This window comes from Dreissena polymorpha, chromosome 12 (assembly GCF_020536995.1).
Source record: "Dreissena polymorpha isolate Duluth1 chromosome 12, UMN_Dpol_1.0, whole genome shotgun sequence".
Taxonomy (NCBI): Eukaryota; Metazoa; Mollusca; class Bivalvia; order Myida; family Dreissenidae; genus Dreissena; species Dreissena polymorpha.
The window spans coordinates 71,765,872-71,788,100 of record NC_068366.1 but is presented as its reverse complement, the minus strand read 5'-3'; the positions used below and the strand labels follow the sequence as shown (position 1 = coordinate 71,788,100).

General features: G+C 37.7%; 1 protein-coding gene across 2 annotated transcripts; it reads left to right on the top strand.

Moving 5' to 3' along the window:
- The first annotated feature begins 4,293 nt into the window (after positions 1-4,293).
- LOC127854103 (uncharacterized) lies at positions 4,294-19,166 on the top strand. 2 transcript variants are annotated; one of them, XM_052389100.1, is made up of 5 exons: positions 4,294-4,682; positions 8,581-9,050; positions 9,514-9,577; positions 12,726-12,813; positions 15,036-19,166. In XM_052389100.1, exons 2-5 carry the CDS (start codon positions 8,619-8,621, stop codon positions 15,415-15,417), a joined length of 966 nt encoding a protein of 321 aa, XP_052245060.1. In that variant the 5' UTR covers positions 4,294-4,682; positions 8,581-8,618; the 3' UTR covers positions 15,418-19,166. The 2 variants fall into 2 exon arrangements, with proteins under 2 accessions (XP_052245060.1, XP_052245061.1); XM_052389101.1 differs by lacking the exon at positions 4,294-4,682 and adding an exon at positions 5,301-5,433.
- Positions 19,167-22,229: the final 3,063 nt, after the last annotated feature.

Here is a 22,229-nt window from a genome sequence, read left to right as displayed (position 1 = left end):
TAACAAGATTATATATATATGGTAAATAATTGTTAATTCCTAAGGAAAATAATCATATTGAAAAGAGTCGCCCGTCCCCTTTTTTCATCGTAACTTATTCGCCGAGGATATGTCTTAAAACGATAACGAAAATAAAGACATAATAGGTGAATATACTTAATATATGTCACAAGTTTTGCCTTCCATGGAAGACTGCTATATAGTGGTAAGATACACTTATATAGATTGGATCGACATGTCAACATCATATGTTTAAAAAACCTAGCTCAGTGCGTCCAACACTAGTTCAGGATGCTAACAGCAGCTTTGCACAATTTAAAATGCACAAAATATGAGTCAACAGTTTCAGATGTCATTCTCAGCAACGATGCACTTTGTTCTTAGCCATTTAAAGCCACACACCTTGAAATGAAGTACACGTTAATCAATACATATAGATGCAATTTGAAGGTGTGCAAAATTGTAATCAATTCTATAGCCTATTTAGCAAGTAATTTACTATTTTTGTTAGATTTTAAAATCGAAAGTAGGATTTCTATACGTATACGTACATTTCGACAAACGAGATTATTTTTTAAGTTTAAGCGCAAAAAAGACGGATTTCTTCCTTATAACTACCAAATATATTGTAATTGAGATAGATAAAATTAAATTGATAGCATACTTAGCAAGTTATTTTTAAACGGTACCGCTTTTAAAACCGAAAGTAGAATTTCTAGACGTATACGTACATTTCGACAAATGCGATTGTTTTTAAGATTTAAAGCGCAAAAGAGACGGATTTCTACCTTGTAACCACCAGGTATATTTTAATTGGAATAGATAAATTATGTTTTTTATTTATACTGCAATTTACTATGCCATGTATTGCATTTCAAGGTTTGTGGCTTTAAGTGGATGAAGCGCGAAAAGTTCGTTATTCCGATGCATTCAATTAGAATTATCCATAAATGTTTTCGTATATCCTCTAGCAAATGACAATTACACATCTTATGAGCTACGAGATTAAGGGTTTTCAAGCAACAATGCCTGCATTCTCGTACAAACTGTCTAGACACAATCATACCTATGCTATTCAATATTCTATTACACACGGTTATTATTTTTGGATTGTCCTTTGCTACTCGGCATAAAGGGGAGTAATTATTGGAGCCTATCACATGCGCAGTTACTCCCCATTGATCGTTGCCTTTGATGCGACTCTGTATTTCGTTCTTTATGTTCATTACGACTTTTCGCTCAACTTACTTTTCTTCCATTGTCGCTTTGTGGGGAAATTTCCATCCTGGACGTATGAGCATAAGACGTTCATTAAGTCGTACTTTTGTAGTATCCTGTATGCATCAGGGATATATCCGATGCATTGGCCTTCTAGTTCAATGTGACGTATAAGTCTATTACTGAAGATATCTTTCGGTAGGTATTTAGGATTAAATCTGCATATTTCGCCGAAGAATGTTAGTTTTCTTATTTCCAGTTCATTCACTGTCGGAACGGTATTATCGGTTGACAGGCAAAATCTGTTGAGATGTTTCTGTCATACCCTTGCACGTGTTTAAGGCAAACGTTCTTTGCAATAGAAAGTTGTTCAATATCACTTTGGGAGTTGTTGTTCCATATATCACAGCCATAAAAGGCCTTTGGGATAACAAATAAGTTGAACATCGTTATGAGAGTTGGTGGACTCAGTCTTTCAGGTGCTACCCCTTTTGAGCACAAGCTCATGTATGTTCCTCGTAATCGTACGCATGCGTCATGAATCGCATTGTTAGTGGTCAAAAGAGTTGCATTCTAGCGGGCAGACACTCATGCCCTAGATAGAAGGTTGAAGTCTCTTCTGTCTTCTTGTTATAGACTAGTTTGGAACACTTCGATGCATTAAAAAGAAACCTCCACCTGTTTGCATATTCATAGCAAATCTTAAGCATCCTCTCGAGACCGTTTTTAAAGTATGATAATAGAACCATGTCATCGGCCACGATAGGCGAAGCCATATTAATGTCATAAATGCACAGGCCATTATCACTCTTTTCAAGTTTCTCTTTCAGGTCATATATGTAAATAAGATACAATAGCGGCGAACTTTTGCCTCCCTGACGTGTTCCTTGCCCGATCGGAAGTGATTCCGAGATCAATCCTCGATGGCGAACGCTGCTTGTTGAGTTGCGATACATTTCACGAAGTGCGAGAAGGGTGTTAGTATCAATGACTGGATCAGGATCATAAACACCGGAAATGGATACAAGTTTGTGAAATAGTCCATCGTGCCATACCCTGTCAAAGGCCTGACGGGCGTCCAGGAAACATAGATATACACTTGCTCGCAGCTCCTTGGCATAGTATAGACATTCGCTGGGACTTAAGCTAGTCATTTTGCACCCAAGGGACATTTAAATGTGACATGAGGGCCTAGAGGTATCCTTCGCAACATTGAATTGTGATATTAAAATGTGTAGTTTTATTGTGCGATATTGGATTGTGGCATAACATGTGACATAAGCACCTAGAGTTCTCGTACGCGATTTTGAATTGTGACATAACCATGTGACATGAGGACCTAGAGTTCTCGTACGCGATTTTGAATTGTGACATAACCATGTGACATGAGGACCTAGAGTTCTCGTGCGCAAAATTGAATTGTGACATAACATGTGACCTGAGGACCTAAAGTTCTCGTGCGCGATATTTTATAGTGACATAACATATTACCTGAGGACCTAGAGTTCTCGTGCGCGATATTGAATTGTGACATAACATGTTACCTATGGACCTAGAATTCTCGTGCGAGATATTAAATTGTGACATAACATGTGACATAAGGACCTAGAGTTCTCGTGCGCGATATTGAATTGTGACATTACCATGTGACATAAGGACCTAGAGTTCTTGTGCGCGATATTGAATTGTGACATTACCATGTGACATAAGGACCTAGAGTTCTTGTGCGCGATATTAAATTGTTACATTACATGTGACATAAGGACATAGAGTTCTCGTATGCGAAATTAAATTAATACATAACATGTGACTGAGGACGTGGAGTTCTCGTGCGCGATATTGAATTTTGACATTACCATGTGACATAAGGACATAGAGTTCTCGTGCGCGATATTGAATTAATACATAACATGTGACCTAAGGACCTAGAGTTCTCGTACGCAATATTGAATTGTGACATAACATGTGACTGAGGACCTAGAGTTCTCGTGCGCGATATTGAATTGTGACATTACATGTGACATGAGGACCTAGAGTTCTTGTGCGCGATATTGAATTGTTACATAACATGTGACATGAGGACCTAGAGTTCTTGTGCGCGATATTGAATTGTTACATAACATGTGACTGAGGATTTAGAGTTCTCGTGCGCGGTATTGAATTGTGACATTACATGTGACATGAGGACCTAGAGTTCTCGTGCGCGATATTGAATTAATACATAACATGTGACATAAGGACCTAGAGTTCTCGTACGCGATATTGAATTGTTACATAACATGTGACTGAGGACCTGGAGTTCTCGTGCGCGATATTGAATTGTGACATTACATGTGACATGAGGACCTAGAGTTCTTGTGCGCGATATTGAATTGTGACATTACCATGTGACATAAAGACCTAGAGTTCTCGTGCGCGATATTGAATTGTTACATAACATGTGACATAAGGACCTAGAGTTCTCGTACGCGATATTGAATTGTTACATAACATGTGACTGAGGATTTAGAGTTCTCGTGCGCGGTATTGAATTGTGACATTACATGTGACATGAGGACCTAGAGTTCTCGTGCGCGATATTGAATTGTTACATAACATGTGACTGAGGACCTGGAGTTCTCGTGCGCGATATTTAATTGTGACATTACATGTGACATGAGGACCTAGAGTTCTCGTGCGCGATATTGAATTGTGACATAACATGTAACCTAAGGACATAACATTTTACCTGAGGACCTATAGTTCTCATAATCGACATTGAATCGTGCCATTACCATGAGACATGAGCACCTGTAGTTCTCGTGCGCGACATTGAATGTGACATCAACATGTGACCTAAGCACCTGTAGCTTCTGGAACTGGAGTTTCTTGTGCGCGATATTGAACGGTGACATTTTAATGTTACATTAGGGCCTGTTGTTCTCGTGCGCGACATTTAATAGTTTCACGAGGACCTGGAGTTTGTTCGCGAAATTACATTTTAACATTACCATATGTCCTAAGAGCCTATAGTTCTCGTGCGCGACATTGAATTGTTACACGAGGACCTGGAGTTTGTTCGCGACATTACATTTTAACATTACCTTATGTCCTAAGAGCCTTTAGTTCTCGTGCGCAAGATTAAATTTCAACATACCCACTTGACCTCATGTCATGTAGTTCTTGAATTGTTACATGCCTGTGTGACCTAATGACATCTTACTCGACATTATGGCTAATACGGCTTTTCAGTTGTGCGCACGTATTCAAACTTCGATCACTGTATACCGCTCTAATTTATGAGTATGAGTAGTTTAAAGTGACAAATGACATTTTAAAATGTCTGACTTCCTTCTCAGAATTGTGTTCTATAGGTTCACTCTTTTTATTTCGGGTGATATCTTTCCTACTCAACACTCAACTTCACCACCAGGATTTATTTTATTCAATCGGGCGTCTTAAGTTAAACAGGATACTCACAAAACGTATGTAACGATCGTTTTATCTTTTAACTGATTTGGTGTTAGTGTTTTATTAATATTCAAACAGTAATTGGTTAACCGAATTCATTCTTGGTCAAATCACTTGCGAACAATCTGGTTCATTTTAATGAGTCACTTGCTTAAGGCCGAACACATTAAATTGTGATTGAATGATAAAAATATTTTTTATTACTGTTTATACATATTTTGAGGAAAGTTTATTTCGTTGAAAATAAACTTTTTGTGAAAATAAACTTTTTGTGAAATGTAACCATATTAAAAGATACACCGTTGTACGATTTGAAATAAATATTACGAAAGTGTACATATTTGAAAGAAAAAAAAAATATGAGATATGGAATACAAAATTTGTTAACATATGAAATGTTACCTTGCAGCCTCTCAATCTCGTATCAGGTCATGCGATTTAATTTAGTTGTATATAAAGTTCTTGAGAATATAAATGTAAGCAATCAGTGTCCTCCTTTTTGCACTCAACGTTCTTAAAATGAGAGCATTAAACATAAAATACAGTAAAATACAAAAATACACTTTTTTCAAGTGGATTCATGCCATTTTAAATATCCATTTAATATCCTGTATCGGGTATATCGTGCGCACGCCACGTTAGATGAAAATCTCGGTAACATGACCATGTAAATAACTGCGGTAATCAAATTACCTCAGTTAATTTTATTCACTGTTTATACAATCGGCTGCAGATGTGCAATTGGAAAGGATTGATGTTTTGAAGGTAAAAACAGCATTTTTACGATTTGACTAGCTTTTATCGACAATGTTCTATTGCATGAGAGTAAAACCAAGAGGGTCATGAGTATTACTTGATAAATATATATGTGTGAAAAACTAATATAAATTTCTTTAAAACGTGTGAACATTTACCATCCATGTTCCGCTTTAGTTGTAAGTAATACAAATTTAGTTATGTGTATGAGGTTGTATTAAAGCAGATGTTTTGAATTAAGTCAGAGTGGCATTATTTCTCTCGAGAATAAATAGCTAACGGACATTGTTTTGTTGCGGTTTATTCCTAGTCCGTGTGCTGTTCAAGATACTTTTTTTCAAAACGGCGTCTCCAAAACCGCATGGCTAGATCTTTAGGATACGCATCGGTCCTCTAAAAGATTTTGTTGATCACTTGAGCTAAAATATGTTTTTAAATAAATAAATTAGGTATACTGAGACTGCAAGTTACATAGGTTTTGTATTAGAATTTTTTTACTCTACATATTAAAACAGGTCACGCCCAGGCGGACACGTGGTTTATAAGCTCTCAGTTTCGGGACCTTCACGATAAATGATAGTCATGGTATCAGTTGATTGCTTTTGATGATATTCAAACCGATCGACTTACATCCATCTTGCAAAGTTTGCCTTTTTTCGGCTCATTTTTGACCTAGATATATAGTTTCAGCAGCGGCAACATTGAAAGCCTATCGAATTACGCACATTCCCAAAAGTTTGGGAATGATGTAAACATACTGCAAAAGTTAAACGTATATTGATACGTTTTGCATTCTTTCTGAAGATTACAATTAAGAACAATTAACAAAAAAAAAACATGTGTATCTATAACATACGCTCTAGACCAGAACAAAGTGTTTCATAATTTTTCTAAGTGTACGTGATTTGGCGCCGCCCTAGAGTGAGGCGGTTTATATTTACCCGTCATTTGAGTTCGTGCATTTTTAAAAAAACATTCAGGAACATTTTTATTCGGTAAAATACTATTTGTTTTCCGATACGTTTTTTCAGATATCCAAATCTATAGTGTACATTTCCTTTAAATCTGCACTCATAGCAAATTACGTTTGGTAAATACATATAAAACCGGATATCAGTAATCATCAACGTTTTTTCAATTTATGTCGCTGTTATAATAAAAAAAACATACTACGAACAGGGTGTTACAATTTTAAAGGGACCATGTAACAAACTTTTGCCTTTAAATAAGAATGCAATACTGCTGGAGCAGCTGGAGTTTCACTTCTTTATTTTGAATCGAAGTTTGCTATTAAATGCTTGAAGTTGATAAAGGTTATATTCTTCTAAAGGAGATAAACTCGTTCGCATTAAGGTTTCCAAACATTCCATTTCAACAAATCAATATGTACATTTGACTTATTGCGTTTAGGTTTCTGAAAATAGAACATTTTCTTTGCCTGGATGAATTTATAAACGGAGTTTATTCAGTTTCGTTTATTTAAAATTTCACGGATTTGTAAAAGCTGGCCTTTTTTATGGGAGCTGAAATTCATGTTTTCGCATATGAATTGTTCCATTACGCTAACTGGAATAGGAACGTGATCATTACCCGACTGTCCGATTCTTAACCCATTTATGCTTAGTGGACTGTCCCATCCTTTTAAATTGGATCAATTTATTTCCAAAATTAGGGATGTCTAGTTTACTTATTTCTATATTTAAAATATTTCTTACAGAAATTCATTCAAGCAAACAGCGCAGACCCTGATGAGACGCCGCATCATGCGGCGTCTCATCTGGGTCTACGCTGTTTGCCCAAGGCCTTTTTTCTTGACGCTATGCATAATTGGGTTAACCTGTACATATATCTTGAAAACATGGTACTTAAGTCTGATCGAAGCGGAATTATTCACAGTCACACTATAACAGTATACAGCAATATACCAACATAACAAACAGCCCGAATAAGTGGTACCCTTCTTAATTTGTGAAACGGTTTTGATTTAAACGCTGATGCAGTTGTTCCTTATGAAATATTATTGAAAAGTGTTCACCTTTGAAAATTAAATTATTTCTGTTTTAAATTGTAATACGTTCAAATAAAATACAACACTTTCAAATGAATGTAAACGTAATGTAAGTGTATTTTTGGCCAAATATAACAAACAGGTTCGTTTTGGAATGATTTGTATACCGTCTAGAGAATATGATGACACCTGTATAAGAAGAAGTTACATTAAAATAAAATTATTTTCAATTACAAAAAAACAACAATCAATATGCCGTCGAAATAAAGGCGAATGCACTTTCATTATATAAATGCGGGTTAAAACATGCTATACATTATTTTATCTCACTTTTACAGCGAATTCGGTTGATTAAAGCCCCGTTTATTAAATTTCTGGTATAATCAACGGCACGTGCTACGTTCTTAGACTACCGTTACGTTTTTAACAAATGTAGTTCCTTTAATATAACAACTAAATGTTATATTGATGTTATAAAACATTTAGATTTGCAATTCAATATGAATACAATTGTAATTTATAACGCACGACTCTTTGTCACAGAATGATATTCTGATTAAAAAAAAATGATTATTTGATCAGCGGTTATTTTCAGAACGCGGAGTAATACACTGACCTTGGTTACACTACAGTCATTATCAACGTACGACAAACGCTCATGAAAACGCGAAATTATCCAGTTAAACTAATTTTGTTTTAATAAAAATGTTTAATGAATACAAAGTGGGATAAATAGAATAATAGGTTAGTGTTAATTATAGATCAGGTTTATCATGCTCGGCACGAAAAAGAAAAAGCACTCGCCAAGGCTCGTGCTTTTTGTTTTCTAAGCTTAGCATGATAAACCTGATCTATAATCAACACTAACCTATTATTCTCTACATAACACAAACATATACAATTGCACTAACAAGTTTATTGATAAAAAGATATGGATAAAAAAGGGCGATCAATTGTGGTTTTTCGACGGCGAATGGTTGCCTTATAGGGGACTCGTAACAAAGCTTTCAAAACGAATGATTTTTAAATATAGCTTGCGTATTCAAATATATTTTATAAAGTCATAATGTTATAATTACACCGTTGGACGACTATATTACAACTTGTGGAGAAGCCAAGTCTTTCGTTAACCTTCGACTGTATTTTAGTTTGACATAAACGGCTGCATTACATTTTACACGGGACAATGGATCACAGACACAGACACGAACACGGTGAGCACCATGTTGGTCACGTGCACCCTTCATCACATAAGAACGTCACCAAACGGCCGGCTAAATCGAGGATGACTGCTACCGTCGCCGCAACTACCGAGCGCGTCATCCCCTCGAATGAAAACGTGTCTGTAGAAGGCGGTCACGTGTCGATGGATGACAGTCACGTGCCTATGCACGGCGGTCACGTGTCTATGCACGACGGTCACGTTCCTATGGACGGCGGTCACGTGTCTATGCACGGCAGTGACATGTCTATGAAAGTTGGTCACGTGTCAGAACACAGCGGTCACGTGGTGCACTTTGGAAACCACACGATAAACGAGCAGCCTGACCGCGGCTACGAACATGGCGATGCACATACAGGGCACAGTTCCCACATGATGATGTCGCATACTTATACGGTATAGGGTTAACCAAATATTACGTATTCAGTAATATACTGGTGGCATTGGGTTACGCTTGCTGAAAGACATGTGAAATGATGATATACTGGTTGATCTTAACGTTACATTTTTTTAACTTACTTTACCATTTTTCTACGTAGATTCATATAATGTGACATTATACTTATAATTGCTTTGAAATGTAAATGCGCCTTCATATGTGCCCAATATACACTTTCAGACATTGTCGATAGTGAACCAGGGTCGAAGGTGACTTGTTAAATTTTGGCAAGCTCCCAATAAATAAAACGCTCAAAATTTTACTCGTAAAATCATCTTAAACGCGTTGTACGTATAATATGTTCTTCTTTGATCTTCAATTTGACAAACTTATATTCAATTTTCTAATAACTCTTTTATATTGAGATTGTCGCTTTTGCATCTTAATTAATTAATGTTTATAACCTTTATTTCTATCCAGTATTTCTCAACGGGCAGCTACACGGATTTGATGATCAAAGGGATAAACGTTTCGTCTATTCAAGGTATGATCATAATGAATAAAAAAACACACGACATGTCAGCCATCAATAATGTATTTTAGTGTAAATTATATTGAAGGCATAGCCCTTTCAAAATAATTTACTCTCACATAATAATATAAACTTAACAACATCCGCCGTTGCCGCCACGACCAGGATGATGATGATGATGATGATGATGATGATCATCATCATCATCATCATCATCATCATCATTATCATCATCATCATCATGATCATTATCATCATAAGCAGCAGCAACAGTAGCTGCAGCAGCAACAGCAGCAGCAGCAACAGCAATGGTAGCAACAGAAGCATCAGCATCATCATCAACAGCAGCAGCAGCAACAGCATAACATTGACAGAAGCAGCGGCGACTCAATTTATTTGATACATGTTCAAACATTAACTACTTAGATACCAATGCGTGTGTTTTATGAGTAGCACTGTGTAGCGCAGTCAGACTCTATTGGACCAGGTCATCACATTGTTGGTTATGATATGCCTCGTGATTCTGTTTCAGACATGATCAATACTCTGCTAGCGCCGATGTGTCTCGTGATTCCATTACGCAATTAAAACACTAGTTGTGGTAAGACTGATACTTCTAGATCAGACTTGATCCTCAATCTGTTGGTGGTGATGTGCCTGGGGTTCATATTTCAGACCAGATTCACACAGATGATGTGACTCTGTTTCAGACTTTATCTCACACTACATGTAATGATGTATTGATGTGGCCGGCGGTTATGTAACAGACTTGATTCTTACACTGCTATTCGGGATGTATCTGGTGATTCTTTTTCAGATTTCATTAACGCATTGTTGGTAGTTATGTGCCTGGTAACTCTTTTTCAGACATGATTCACACAGATGAAATAGATGTGGCTGGTGATTCTTTGCAAGTCATGATCTACACACGGCTGGTAATGATAAGTCTGGTTTGTATTTCAGTCTTGACCATTCCAATGCTTTAAGTGTTGTTCCTCTTAATTATCTTTCAAACACGATTGATAACCTTCTGGTAGTGATGGGAATGGTGATTCTGTTTCAGACTTATGTTTACCCTGCTGGTGGTGATGTCACGTTTGATTCTATTTTTTTAGACTTTATTCACAAACTGCTGGTATCGACGAGAGTGCTGATTTGAGTCTATGGACAAATTTTCACACTGCTGTTGGTGATGTTTCTGGTGATTCTGTTTCAGGCATGATACTCTGCTTGTAGTAATGTGTTTGGTTTTATTTTGTTTCAGACTTACTTTTACGTCTTCTGGTAGTGGTGGGTCTTGTGATTCTATTTCAGACTTTATTCGCAAACAGCTGGTAGTGATGTGTCTTGTGATTCTATTGCAGACTTTATTCGCAAACAGCTGGTAGTGATGTGTCTTGTGATTCTATTGCAGACTTTATTCGCAAACTGCTGGTAGTGATGTGTCTTGTGATTCTGTTTCAGACATGATTCACACAAAGTGCTGGTAGCAATATGTCGTGTGATTCTGTTTCAGACACGATTCACAAACTGCTGATAGTGGTATGTCTTGTGATTCTACTCATAAATGATACACAAACTGCTGGTAGCAGTGTTTCTTGTGAGTCTGTTTCAGACTTTTTTCACAAACTGCTGGTAGTGATGTTTATTGTGATTCTATTCCAGACTTTATTCGCAAACTGCTGGTAGTGATGTGTCTTGTGATTCTATTTCAGACTTCATTCAAAAACTGCTGGTCGTGGTGTTGCGTGATTCTGTTTCAGACTTGAATTACAAACTGCTGATAGCGATTTGTCTGGTGATTCGAATTCAGAAATCATATGAAACATGTTGGTAGTGATGCGCATAATGATTCTTTTTTTAAATTGCGTCTCACACTGCTTATAGTGGTGTTTCTAGTGATTTCGTTTTTGGACTTGATTCACACAGATAGGGTTTGTGTTGCTGGTGAATCTGTTTCATACATGATTAACACGCTGTCGGTGTTGATATGTTGTTTTTCTATGCCCGATATTGTTAACGTACTGTCGGTAGTGCAGTGTGTAGTTATTGTATATCAGACTTGATCCTATCACTGCTGATAGTGATGATTCCAGTGATTCTATTTCAGACATGATTAACATCTTTTTAGTAGTATTGACCTAGTAGTTCTGTTTGAGACTTGATACGCACTTTGTTTCTAGTGATATGGCTGGTGATTCTATTTTAGACTTGATCCTCACACTTCTGGTTGCGATGTGTCTTGTGTTTCTATTTCAGAATGATTTTCTTTCTCCCTGCTGTTAGTGATGTGACCGATGATACTGTTTGAGACATGATTCACGCACAGCGGCTAGTGATGTGACCGGTGATTGTATTTTAGACTTGGTCATCACACTGGTGGTAGTTATGTGACTTACAATTCTTTTTTCAGACTTTGTTTCTAGTGATGTGGCTGGTGATTTTATTTAAGACTTGATCCTTACACAGCTATTCTATTTCTATGTCAGACTTGATCATCCAACTGCTGGTAGTGATTTGTTATGTATTTCTATTTCAGACTTGATCCTCACACTGCTGGTAGCTGGTAGTGGTTTGCCATGTAATTCTATTTCTGACTTGATCCTCACACTGCTGGTAGCTGGTAGTGATTTGCCATGTAATTCTATTTCAGACTTGATCCTTACACTGCTGGAAGTGATTTGCCATGTTATTCTATTTCAGACTTGATCCTCACACTGCTGGTAGTGATTTGTCATGCAATTCTATTTCTGACTTGATCCTCACACTGCTGGTAGCTGGTAGTGATTTGCCATGTAATTCTATTTCAGACTTGATCCTCACACTGCTGGTAGTGATTTGTCATGTAATTCTATTTCAGACTTGATCCTCACACTGCTGGTAGTGATTTGTCATGTAATTCTATTTCAGACTTGATCCTCACACTGCTGGTAGTGATTTGTCATGTAATTATATTTCAGACTTGATCCTCACACTGCTGGTAGTGATTTGTCATGTAATTCTATTTCAGACTTGATCCTCACACTGCTGGTAGTGATTTGTTATGTAATTATATTTCAGACTTGATCCTCACACTGCTGGTAGTGATTTGTCATGTAATTATATTTCAGACTTGATCCTCACACTGCTGGTAGTGATTTGTCATGTAATTCTATTTCAGACTTGATCCTAACACTGCTGGTAGTGATGTTTATGGTGATTCTTATCGAGGCTCTGAACACCTGGTTAAAGCGACAAAGGTCACAATAGTAAGTATACGTTACTCTGTTATTTAAAGAACCTAACATGTATCAATAATTCTTGAATAGACATCTGGCACCCCAGGCGAGAAAACAAGCAGACAAAATCTTCGTAAATTTACATGTGAAGCGGTTGTTTTATGCAATCTTGAGTGGAACCAATAAAAAGGAAAAATGTATGAAGTGGTTATAGTTTGATAGTAGGACTTGTGTACCAAAAGACGACTTGTGTAGTAACAATATGTTCACCGCCGTGCATATTCACCATGGGCAAGCCTTAAACGTGTTCTTTATTACCAAATTAAATCGTGGCTAAATGATGGTGTCACAAAAATGTGGTAAACACATTAAATTAAAATCAATATTACGTTTCGATTGCAACACACATTATCGCAATAGTTTATTTTTTCCATAAATAACCAGTGTAAGAAATATACAATCAATTAAATTGAATTAATACAATAAAATAAAAATAATGAACTTCAAAATTGAAATATAAGCACGCCCCCCCCCCCCCCCCCCCTGGTAAATACGGACTTTCCTACAGTAGTAACACATTTCTTGTTTGATATTGTTCGAGATCGAGCGGTCCCTGGTTCGAATCCCGCTCTGACCACTGGAATTTTCCCGAGCAAGAAACTTATCTCACATTTGCTCTTCTCCGCCTAGGTGTATAAATGGTTACCTGTGAGGGAAATATGCCAATGTGCCGTGGCGGTGTGCGGTAAAAATGCCAGAGGTAAAAATGCCATAGGTAAAAATGTCGGATGTAGAAATGCCAAAGGTAAAAATGCCAGATGTTATAAAGTTAAAAAGAGTTTTTAGCAATATTTTTTAAGGATATTGAGTATTGTACGGAAACATTTTTTAATGAACATATTATATTTATTCTACTTGTCTCACTTATAAATTTAGACTGTAATTTTGTTATTGTGCTTTATTTATTCTGTTTATTGGTTGGAATTTGTTCTTTGTTCATTAAAGAAAACAAATAAGCATGGTTTTGATGGTGATTATATTTACATTAATTATTAAATGACACATGTATTGATACGTCTAGCTAATTAAAGCATTTAAAGTTTTTAACTTAGAGTCGATAATAATTATATAGATTTATAAGAGAGTAAATTTTTACTCACACAACTGAAATTTTGTGCATAATATCTAATATCTAACTGCAGTCTTTCTTAATCATTTGCGGATTTAAAACATTCACTTAACTTTTCGAAACAATAAGAGCTTTCTCTTACATCAGACATTCTCACACAAGTCATATATTTGTACAAAATGCATAAACATATTGTTGATGTTATTTTGATGAATGTGTATTGTGTATTTATTATTGCTGTATTTATTATTGCTGAAATTGTTGTTTGACGATTATCTGTACAGTCTAATTTATTCGTGGGACGAGTAAAATAAATACAACATGTTCAATTAAAAATGTTTTCGTAGCGTTAGCAAAGAATGTAATTCCTACAATACTCAATATATTTATTCTTCAAGACTCTAATTTACTATATAACATCTGGCGTTTTTACCTATGGCATTTTTACCACTTTACATCTGGCATATTTACCTCTGGCATTTTTACCTGTGGCATTTTTACCTATGGCATTTTTACCAGTAGCATTTTACCTACGTTCGTGGCGGTGTGCGGTAAAACTGCATACTGCGCCGAATGTTAACGGACGACTTATGACCCAGTGATCAGGGGGTAAATGTGAAGTCGATTGAAGATCTACATGTGTATCAGATTATAAATACACCTTTACTTATATTAAAGAGATATTGAACTAGTGCAAATAAATTGCCGTTTACAAGTAATGAGGAAATTAACAAATCCAAACATAATTGGTGGACCTCCATCAAGCGCGAATTATTTGGAACCATGTTTTACAGACCCATTGACACAGAGTTAATTTAAAAGTATTGTGCTTTTTTCAGTGCTTGGAAATTTAACTGTGGTTTTGTAACATATTTATGAATCCTTGTTTTCATTAGCTTTGTTTCATAATCGCTGTGGGTTTTACTTCTTCACGAAATGCCATAAATCAATTAATCAAATCACGTTAAAGCGGGTTAATTTTACAGTGCGACCATATACACTGATATTTGTATTACTTAAATGTACATAACAATAGTTTTACCAAAAGATGCTGCTTTTAATTGGTGATGTAAGCTTTTTGTACAAAACTCTTTTTTTACATGCACTCTTCGTTGTATTTCAGTCCATCTGTCTCATCTAAGTTTCCCATGCTCCTGTTGGCCACTGTTGTCAAGATGGCGACTCTAACAGTCGGGTACCTGGCGATGCTCCTGGTTATGACCATGAACTACTGGATCCTCATAACAGCGGTCCTTGCCTCTGGCATTGGTCATCTCATTATGCGACCCATCATCACCGCCTGTTGCAGTCCTCCAGATAGAATATCTACCCATGAGGAACTTGCAAATGCGCAGAGGGTGAACTGCTCTACGTCCGAGAGTATGTCCTGCAAACCACTGTGTGAGGCTGCACAGTCGGACGCGATTGAAGTTCCAAACGGAGAAGAAGAGACTACACCGTTGACTTGGGCCCCACAGCTTGATAAGCCCTGTTCACAAACATGACTGACTGGATGTTCACTTTCTACTTTGTTCTTAAGCAGCATTATACTGAGATAAGTTTTGTTCGGCCATGTGTACATACATAACGAATTGTTAAATGCCACGTAACGCCATACAGAATGCCTACATGTACATGCCTTTACTTCATCAAATAGCTTAGCAACATGTTTTTGCATAATCAAATAAGTAAAAAGTATACATAAAGAGATATCGTTCCCATACACAACAAGTGATATTATGTAGTAATGAAGTGATAAACTCTATTGACAAACATATGATGCATGTATAAACATATTCTTAAAGTATAATTATGTCTGTGTACACATGTAGTCAATGTACTTATATACAAGTATATGTTTTATCGTTGCAAAAGGTTGCTGTGTGTAGCATACTGCACACTTCTAAACAAAGTATCTCCCGCTTATTTTGATTATTTACTTACGCATGATTTGCTACAAAATTTACACTACCATGCTCACCATACATGCTTATCTACTTTATGCGTGTTGGTTTTCGTGATAGCACGAAAAAGGAAAAATGCCCCCGTCCCTCCCTGGTGGACATGTTTTTTCAAACTTGTCCAAGATATCATTGGGACAAATCTTCTGACCAAGTTTCATGATGATCGGACAATAAATGTGGCCTCTAGAGTGTAAACAAGGTTTTATTATAGCTACATGTATATAAGGAACAAGAGGGCCTGAAAGTCCCAAAGTCGCTCACCTGAGATAACAATTTATTATTAGGACAAATCTTCTGACCAAGTTTCATGAAGATCGGAAAAGAAATGTGGCCTCTAGAGTGTTAACAAGGTTTTACTATAGCCATATAGGGAAAAATGCCCCACCCCTGGCAGCCATGTTTTTCAACCAACCGGCATCATTTTTGAACTCGTCCAAGATATTATTGGGATGAATCTTCTGACCATGTTTCATGAAGATCGGAAGTAAATGTGGCCTCTAGAGTGTTAACAAGATGCCCCGCCCCTTGGAAGCCATGTTTTTCAAGCAAACATGATTATTTTCTAACTCATCCAAGATATCATTTAGACCAATTTTTGACCAAATTTCATGAAGATTGGACAATAAAGGTGGTCTCTAGAGTGTTAACGAGGTTTTACTATAGCCATATAAGGAAAAATGCCCCGCCCTTGGTGGCCATGTTTTTAAAGCAAACAAAACCATTTTCGAAGTCATGCAAGATATCATTGGGACAAATCTTCTGACCAAGTTTCATGATGATCGGAAACACCTCTAGTGTTGGGAATTTAGCGCGCCGTCGTGTGACGCCGCCGTTGGCGCGCCGTTGTGTGACGCCGCCGAATAACTTCATATACATGCACGTCATCTTGTTATTGTTGTTTCAGTTTATATATTGTTATGATTGAGAAAGGACGACATTAAAACGTAAAACACAACGCTATACTTATTTATTCAATTCACGTAGACATTTTGGTGCCGTGACTAAAAACTAAGGATGCCGTCAACAAATACAGATAAGTTAAAGGGGCAGAGACTAGGAAATCAGAGAGTAATCGAGCGATTGATCGAAAGATTGGAAGAAAATGACAAATTGCAGTTTGAACCAACCATCGTTGCAATAGAGAACCAGTTGGAGATAATACGAGGATTAAATGAGAAAATAATCGCACTATCAGACGCGGAATCGACCCCAGACGAGCTGTTGGACTCGCAGATGTACGTTTTTGACATGGAAGCGAAGCTTCGGAGATACCGTCAAAATATGCGTGATCACCCATCTTCAAGTAGTACAGCCGTCCATGATAGTAGTCTGTCGATGTCCGTTATGCAGCCACCCGAGTTATCCAATACACGCTATCGAAGCGTAGAGGAAGAACCACACGCGCCTCTGCAGTTACCTACCCTACCGACATCATCCGAAAACTTTAATCAGTCGTCGCTTCCGGCCTTTCATAAACCCCGTCAAGTCTCTACCACCATCGCTGACACCAACATAATGCATACAGCCTAGCAGAACGTTAAGCACCAAACATCCGGTGACACAAACACGCATAACAAACCTTCGCCCAGTGAAAGTTCAAATCGATCTGGAGCCGCACATAGCAGGTCTAGGGAAAGGAATAACGAGCAGGACGCTCGTTCGACGCCTCAAAATTGGTCAGAGGCTATGGGCGGGTCCGGCAAGCCTGTAAAGTCTACCAGAGAAAGTCAAAGCAATATTGGAACGGTCGAGTCATGCAAAACTTTACGACGAGATGCAGAAAGCGAACCTGTCGCCATACTTAAGGCGTCGAGCAGATCTGTGGGACTAAGCGGTGTTCCTCGGACACCGAGAAAGTTTTCGGCCGACTATCCCAAGGATCCCGGGCTGAGTTTAAGCCGCACTAGGAATGGCTCCTATATGACGTCAGGTGGCACTCCCCAGGAGCACGGGGTTAGTTTGGACAAGATTCCCAAACCGTCGGTGAGTTCAAACCGCAATCCCGATGGACCCATCGTGAGTTCGAATAAAACTCCCCAGAATCCTGGGATACTCTCTGATCACTCCCAGCGAGAGATCAAGAAACTGTCCGATTACTCGAGCCGACAGAGCCCACTAGCGGAGAGTTCGCCGCGACTGCGGAGCAACCGGAAGTCACTTTTTAACATCAAAGAGTGCCTGGGAAAATTATTGCAATCAACACTAGTTCGAAAAAGAAGCAGAAGTCAAGACTGCCCGGAGCAGACAGGCAATTTGACATCGGAGCATCTTCCGGAATCTCCATTTCCGTCCACGAGTTCGGATTCAAAATCGCCATCCAGTCGGAAATGGCCGGAAACCAACCATTCAGAAGATCAGACGACATCGGAAGCGCTCAATGCAAGCGTCGTTCCAAAGAGTGCATGCAGGGACGTCTCATCTACATCTACATGGTATCATCAAACTGTCATGGATTGACATTACGTCATTCAAAGACCGAGAAAAACACGTAGACGCCAAAACGGCAAAAGCTCAATAAATGACAATATTATTTCATGTAAAAAAGGAAACACTTACTGTATATGAAATTCGAAACATCAGCGCATCTACTCCACGAAAGAAGACTGACTGGACTTCCATACAGTGACGCTAAAGCCGTTGGTGATAGTTCATTCCCCAACGTTACACGTCGTGATATCACACAACGCGCACAGGCTCGCGTGCGTCTTATCGAACAGTACCGTCACTGATGGACTCACGAATATCTGACGTCAATGAGGGAATTCCAAACGAAAGGCGGCAACAACCATCAGACGATACGTTTGGGCGACGTTGTTATCGTGCAGGACGACTTCAAACCGCGACTTCAGTGGACCTGGCTGTGGTAGACGAGCTTCTCACCGGAAATGATGGGTTGACGAGGGCCGCGCGCCTCCGTACATCAAGTCGAATCACCATCAGACCAATCGTCAAACTATACCCGCTAGAAGTACAATGTGACGACAACTGACTTTAATTGTGTGCAATCAAGTGTTGAACTCTTTTCTGATGTTATGGACATTTGAAGTTTTAAAAACATCAATAGATTTAATTATTTTATTTAAATAAGCATATTTTGTAAGTGTATATTAACATTTCGCGGCCCGGAGAATGTTGGGAATTTAGCGCGCCGTCGTGTGACGCCGCCGTTGGCGCGCCGTTGTGTGACGCCGCCGAATAACGTCATATACATGCACGTCATCTTGTTATTGTTGTTTCAGTTTATATATTGTTATGATTGAGAAAGGACGACATTAAAACGTAAAACACAACGCTATACTTATTTATTCAATTCAAGTAGACAAGGTAGTAGTTCAAGGAGTAGTGTTAACAAGGTTTTACTATTATAATAGCCATATGAGGAAAAATGTCCCTTCCCCGTGTTGGTCATGTTTTTCAACCAACCGGCATCATTTTTGAACTCGTCCATGATATTATTGGGATGAATCTTCTGACCGAGTTTCATGAAGATCGGAAAATAAATGTGGCCTCTAGAGTGTTAACAAGATTTTACAATAGCCATATATAGCCATATAAGGAAAAATACGCTACCACTTGGCAGCCATGTTTTTCGAGCAAACGTAACCATTTGCGAACTCATCCAATATATCAATAAGGCAAATCTTCTGACCATATTTCATGAAGATTGGACAATAAATGTGGCCTCTAGAGTGTTAACAAGGTTTTACAAAAGCCATATATAGCCTTTTAAGGAAAAATGCCCCGCCCCCTGGTGGCCATGTTTTCAAAGAAACCAAAACCATTATCGAACTCTTTCAAGATATCATTGGGACAAATCTTCTGACCAAGTTTCATGAAGATCGGAAAATAAATGTGGCCTCCAGAGTGTTAACAAGGCAAATGTTGACGCAGCACGACACACAACTCATGACGGACTAAAGCGATCACAAAAGCACACCATGAGCACATTGTGCTTGGTTGAGCTACACGTAATAAACGAAACGTTTGCCCTTCGGTTAATTTTAGTGTGAGGAGCAAAACTTCATTATTATCAAACGAAATATATATAAAGATCTCTTCAATTAATAGAAAAGACTGAAAAGCAGGGCGGAAATACAAGAGCCATAGCTCTTCAATATTTATGGAGTGACCGTCCATGAATTATTTTGTTATACAGTGTAAAGCTACATTGTCATATCTGTGCAATTCATAAGTACAACAATACTGAAGGGATTCAAACGATACTGCATACTAGTATTGCAATCGAATGCATTGTTAGGAAATGTTTAGGAAAAGGAACATAACTCTTTTTTCAATATATACAGAGTTACATGTAGAGGCCTTTTGTTTATTTACTTATTCATAGAACAACTCTATTAGTATTGAATGTACTAATAAAACCACATATATTTATAGATTATAGTGGCAAGAAGAGCAGATTACATAGTGGCAAGAAGAGCAGAGTACATGAACTGTCTTTTCAATTTTTTGAGTTATTGTTCATCGATTTGTTTTCTTGCGCATAGTGTCAATTTATCAAGAAGAGTTTCGCTAAAAAATAATAAATGGGAATTGCCCTTTGATAATGCTTTTCTGTGGTGCCCTTTGATAATGATGCGGATTTAAATGCTTTTGTATTGGGGGGATTGAAAATAAAACCACATAATCTCATTTAATTTTAACTTACATGTGAACAGAACAAGAATCATGAATCTCTCTTCAATAATTTTGAATTATTTGTCCATATATTATTTTACTTGTGCACGGCATAGATCCATATCCGTGAAAGCCAGCAGTTACAATTCAATTGGTACCTAAGTTTGATTTTGACGTCGAAATATTGCTGCGGAATGTCAACACCTTGATCTATTTGAACTGTTCGTATTCTTACATGTACATATAAACCATTCTGAATTTTTTAGTATGAGCTCATCAAATCATAGATTTAATACCTCTTCAGGGTAATCCATCTGACACAAGTTATAATACAAGAGGGCCATGATGGCCCTGTATCGCTCCACTGCTGAAAAAAGGCTGAAACAAATATTCTCTGCATGTGCACATACTTAAATATAGGCCTTATTTAAGCACATGTGCACTTTTGTGACCCCCTAGGTTTGGTCAAATTTAACCCCACTTTGTAGAGGACTACTATATCTCACTACATGTACATACAAAATATGGTAGCCCTAGGCCAAATGGTTATAGACAAGAGATTTTTAAAGTGTTCACAAAATAGGCCCTATATAAGCGTATGTTCAGTTTTGTGACCCCCGGGCAGGGTCAAATTTGACCCAATGGGCATAATTTGAACAAACTTATACCAAATTTGGTAGCCCTATGCCTTATGGTTAGGGACAAGTAGATTTTTAAAGTTTTCACAAAATAGGCACTATAATCGATTTAGTGGCCCCCAGGGCAGGGTCAAATTTTACTCCTTGGTCATATTTTGAACAAACTAAGTGGAGGACTATACAATGTCCCTACATACCAAATTGTGTAGCCCTAGGCATAATGGTTATGGACAAGATTTTTTTTCACAAAATAGGCATTACATGTATATAAGCATATGTTCAATTTTGTGACCCCCGGGGCAGGTTCAAATTTGACTCCAGGGATAAAATTTGAACAAATTTGGTAGAGACTATAAGATGTCACTACATACCAAATTTGATAGCCCTAGGCCGGATGGTTATGGACAAGAAGATTTCACAAAATAGGCCTTATATAAGCATATGTTCAATTTTGTGACCCCCGGGGCAGGGTCAAATTTGACCCATGGGGCATAATTTGAAGAAATTTGGTAGAGGACTATTAGATGTCTCGAAATACCAAATTTATTAGCCCTAGGCCAATTGGTAATGGACGAGAATTTTTAAAGTTTTCAAAAAATAGGCCATATATAAGCATATGTTCAATTTTGTGACCCCCTGGGGCAGGGTCAAATTTGACCCCAGGGGCATAATGTGAAGAAATTTGGTAGAGGACTATTGGATGTCTCTACATACCAAATTTATAAGCCCTAGGCCCGATGGTTATGGACGAGAATTTTTTTTAAAGTTTTCACAAAATAGGCCTTATATAAGCATATGTTCAATTTTGTGACCCCCGGGGCAGGGTCAAATTTGACCCCAGGGGCTCAATCTGAACAAACTTGGTAGAGGACTATTGGATGTCTCTACATACCAAATTTGATAGCCCTAAGCCCAAAGGTTATGGACGGAAAGTTTTTTGAAGTTTTCACAAAATAGGCCTTATATAAGCATATGTTCAATTTTGTGACCCCCGGGGCAGGGTCAAATTTTACCCAAGGAGCATAATTTGAAGAAATTTGGTAGAGGACTATAATATGTCTCTACATACCAAATTTGATA

Excerpts from the sequence above, each read along its gene's own strand:
- LOC127854103 (XM_052389100.1), top strand. The coding sequence starts at position 8,619 with ATGGATCACAGACACAGACACGAACACGGTGAGCACCATGTTGGTCAC. Across the intron at positions 9,051-9,513 it reads TGATGTCGCATACTTATACG|TATTTCTCAACGGGCAGCTA; the intron begins GTATAGGGTTAA and ends ATTTCTATCCAG. Across the intron at positions 12,814-15,035 it reads AAGCGACAAAGGTCACAATA|TCCATCTGTCTCATCTAAGT; the intron begins GTAAGTATACGT and ends GTTGTATTTCAG.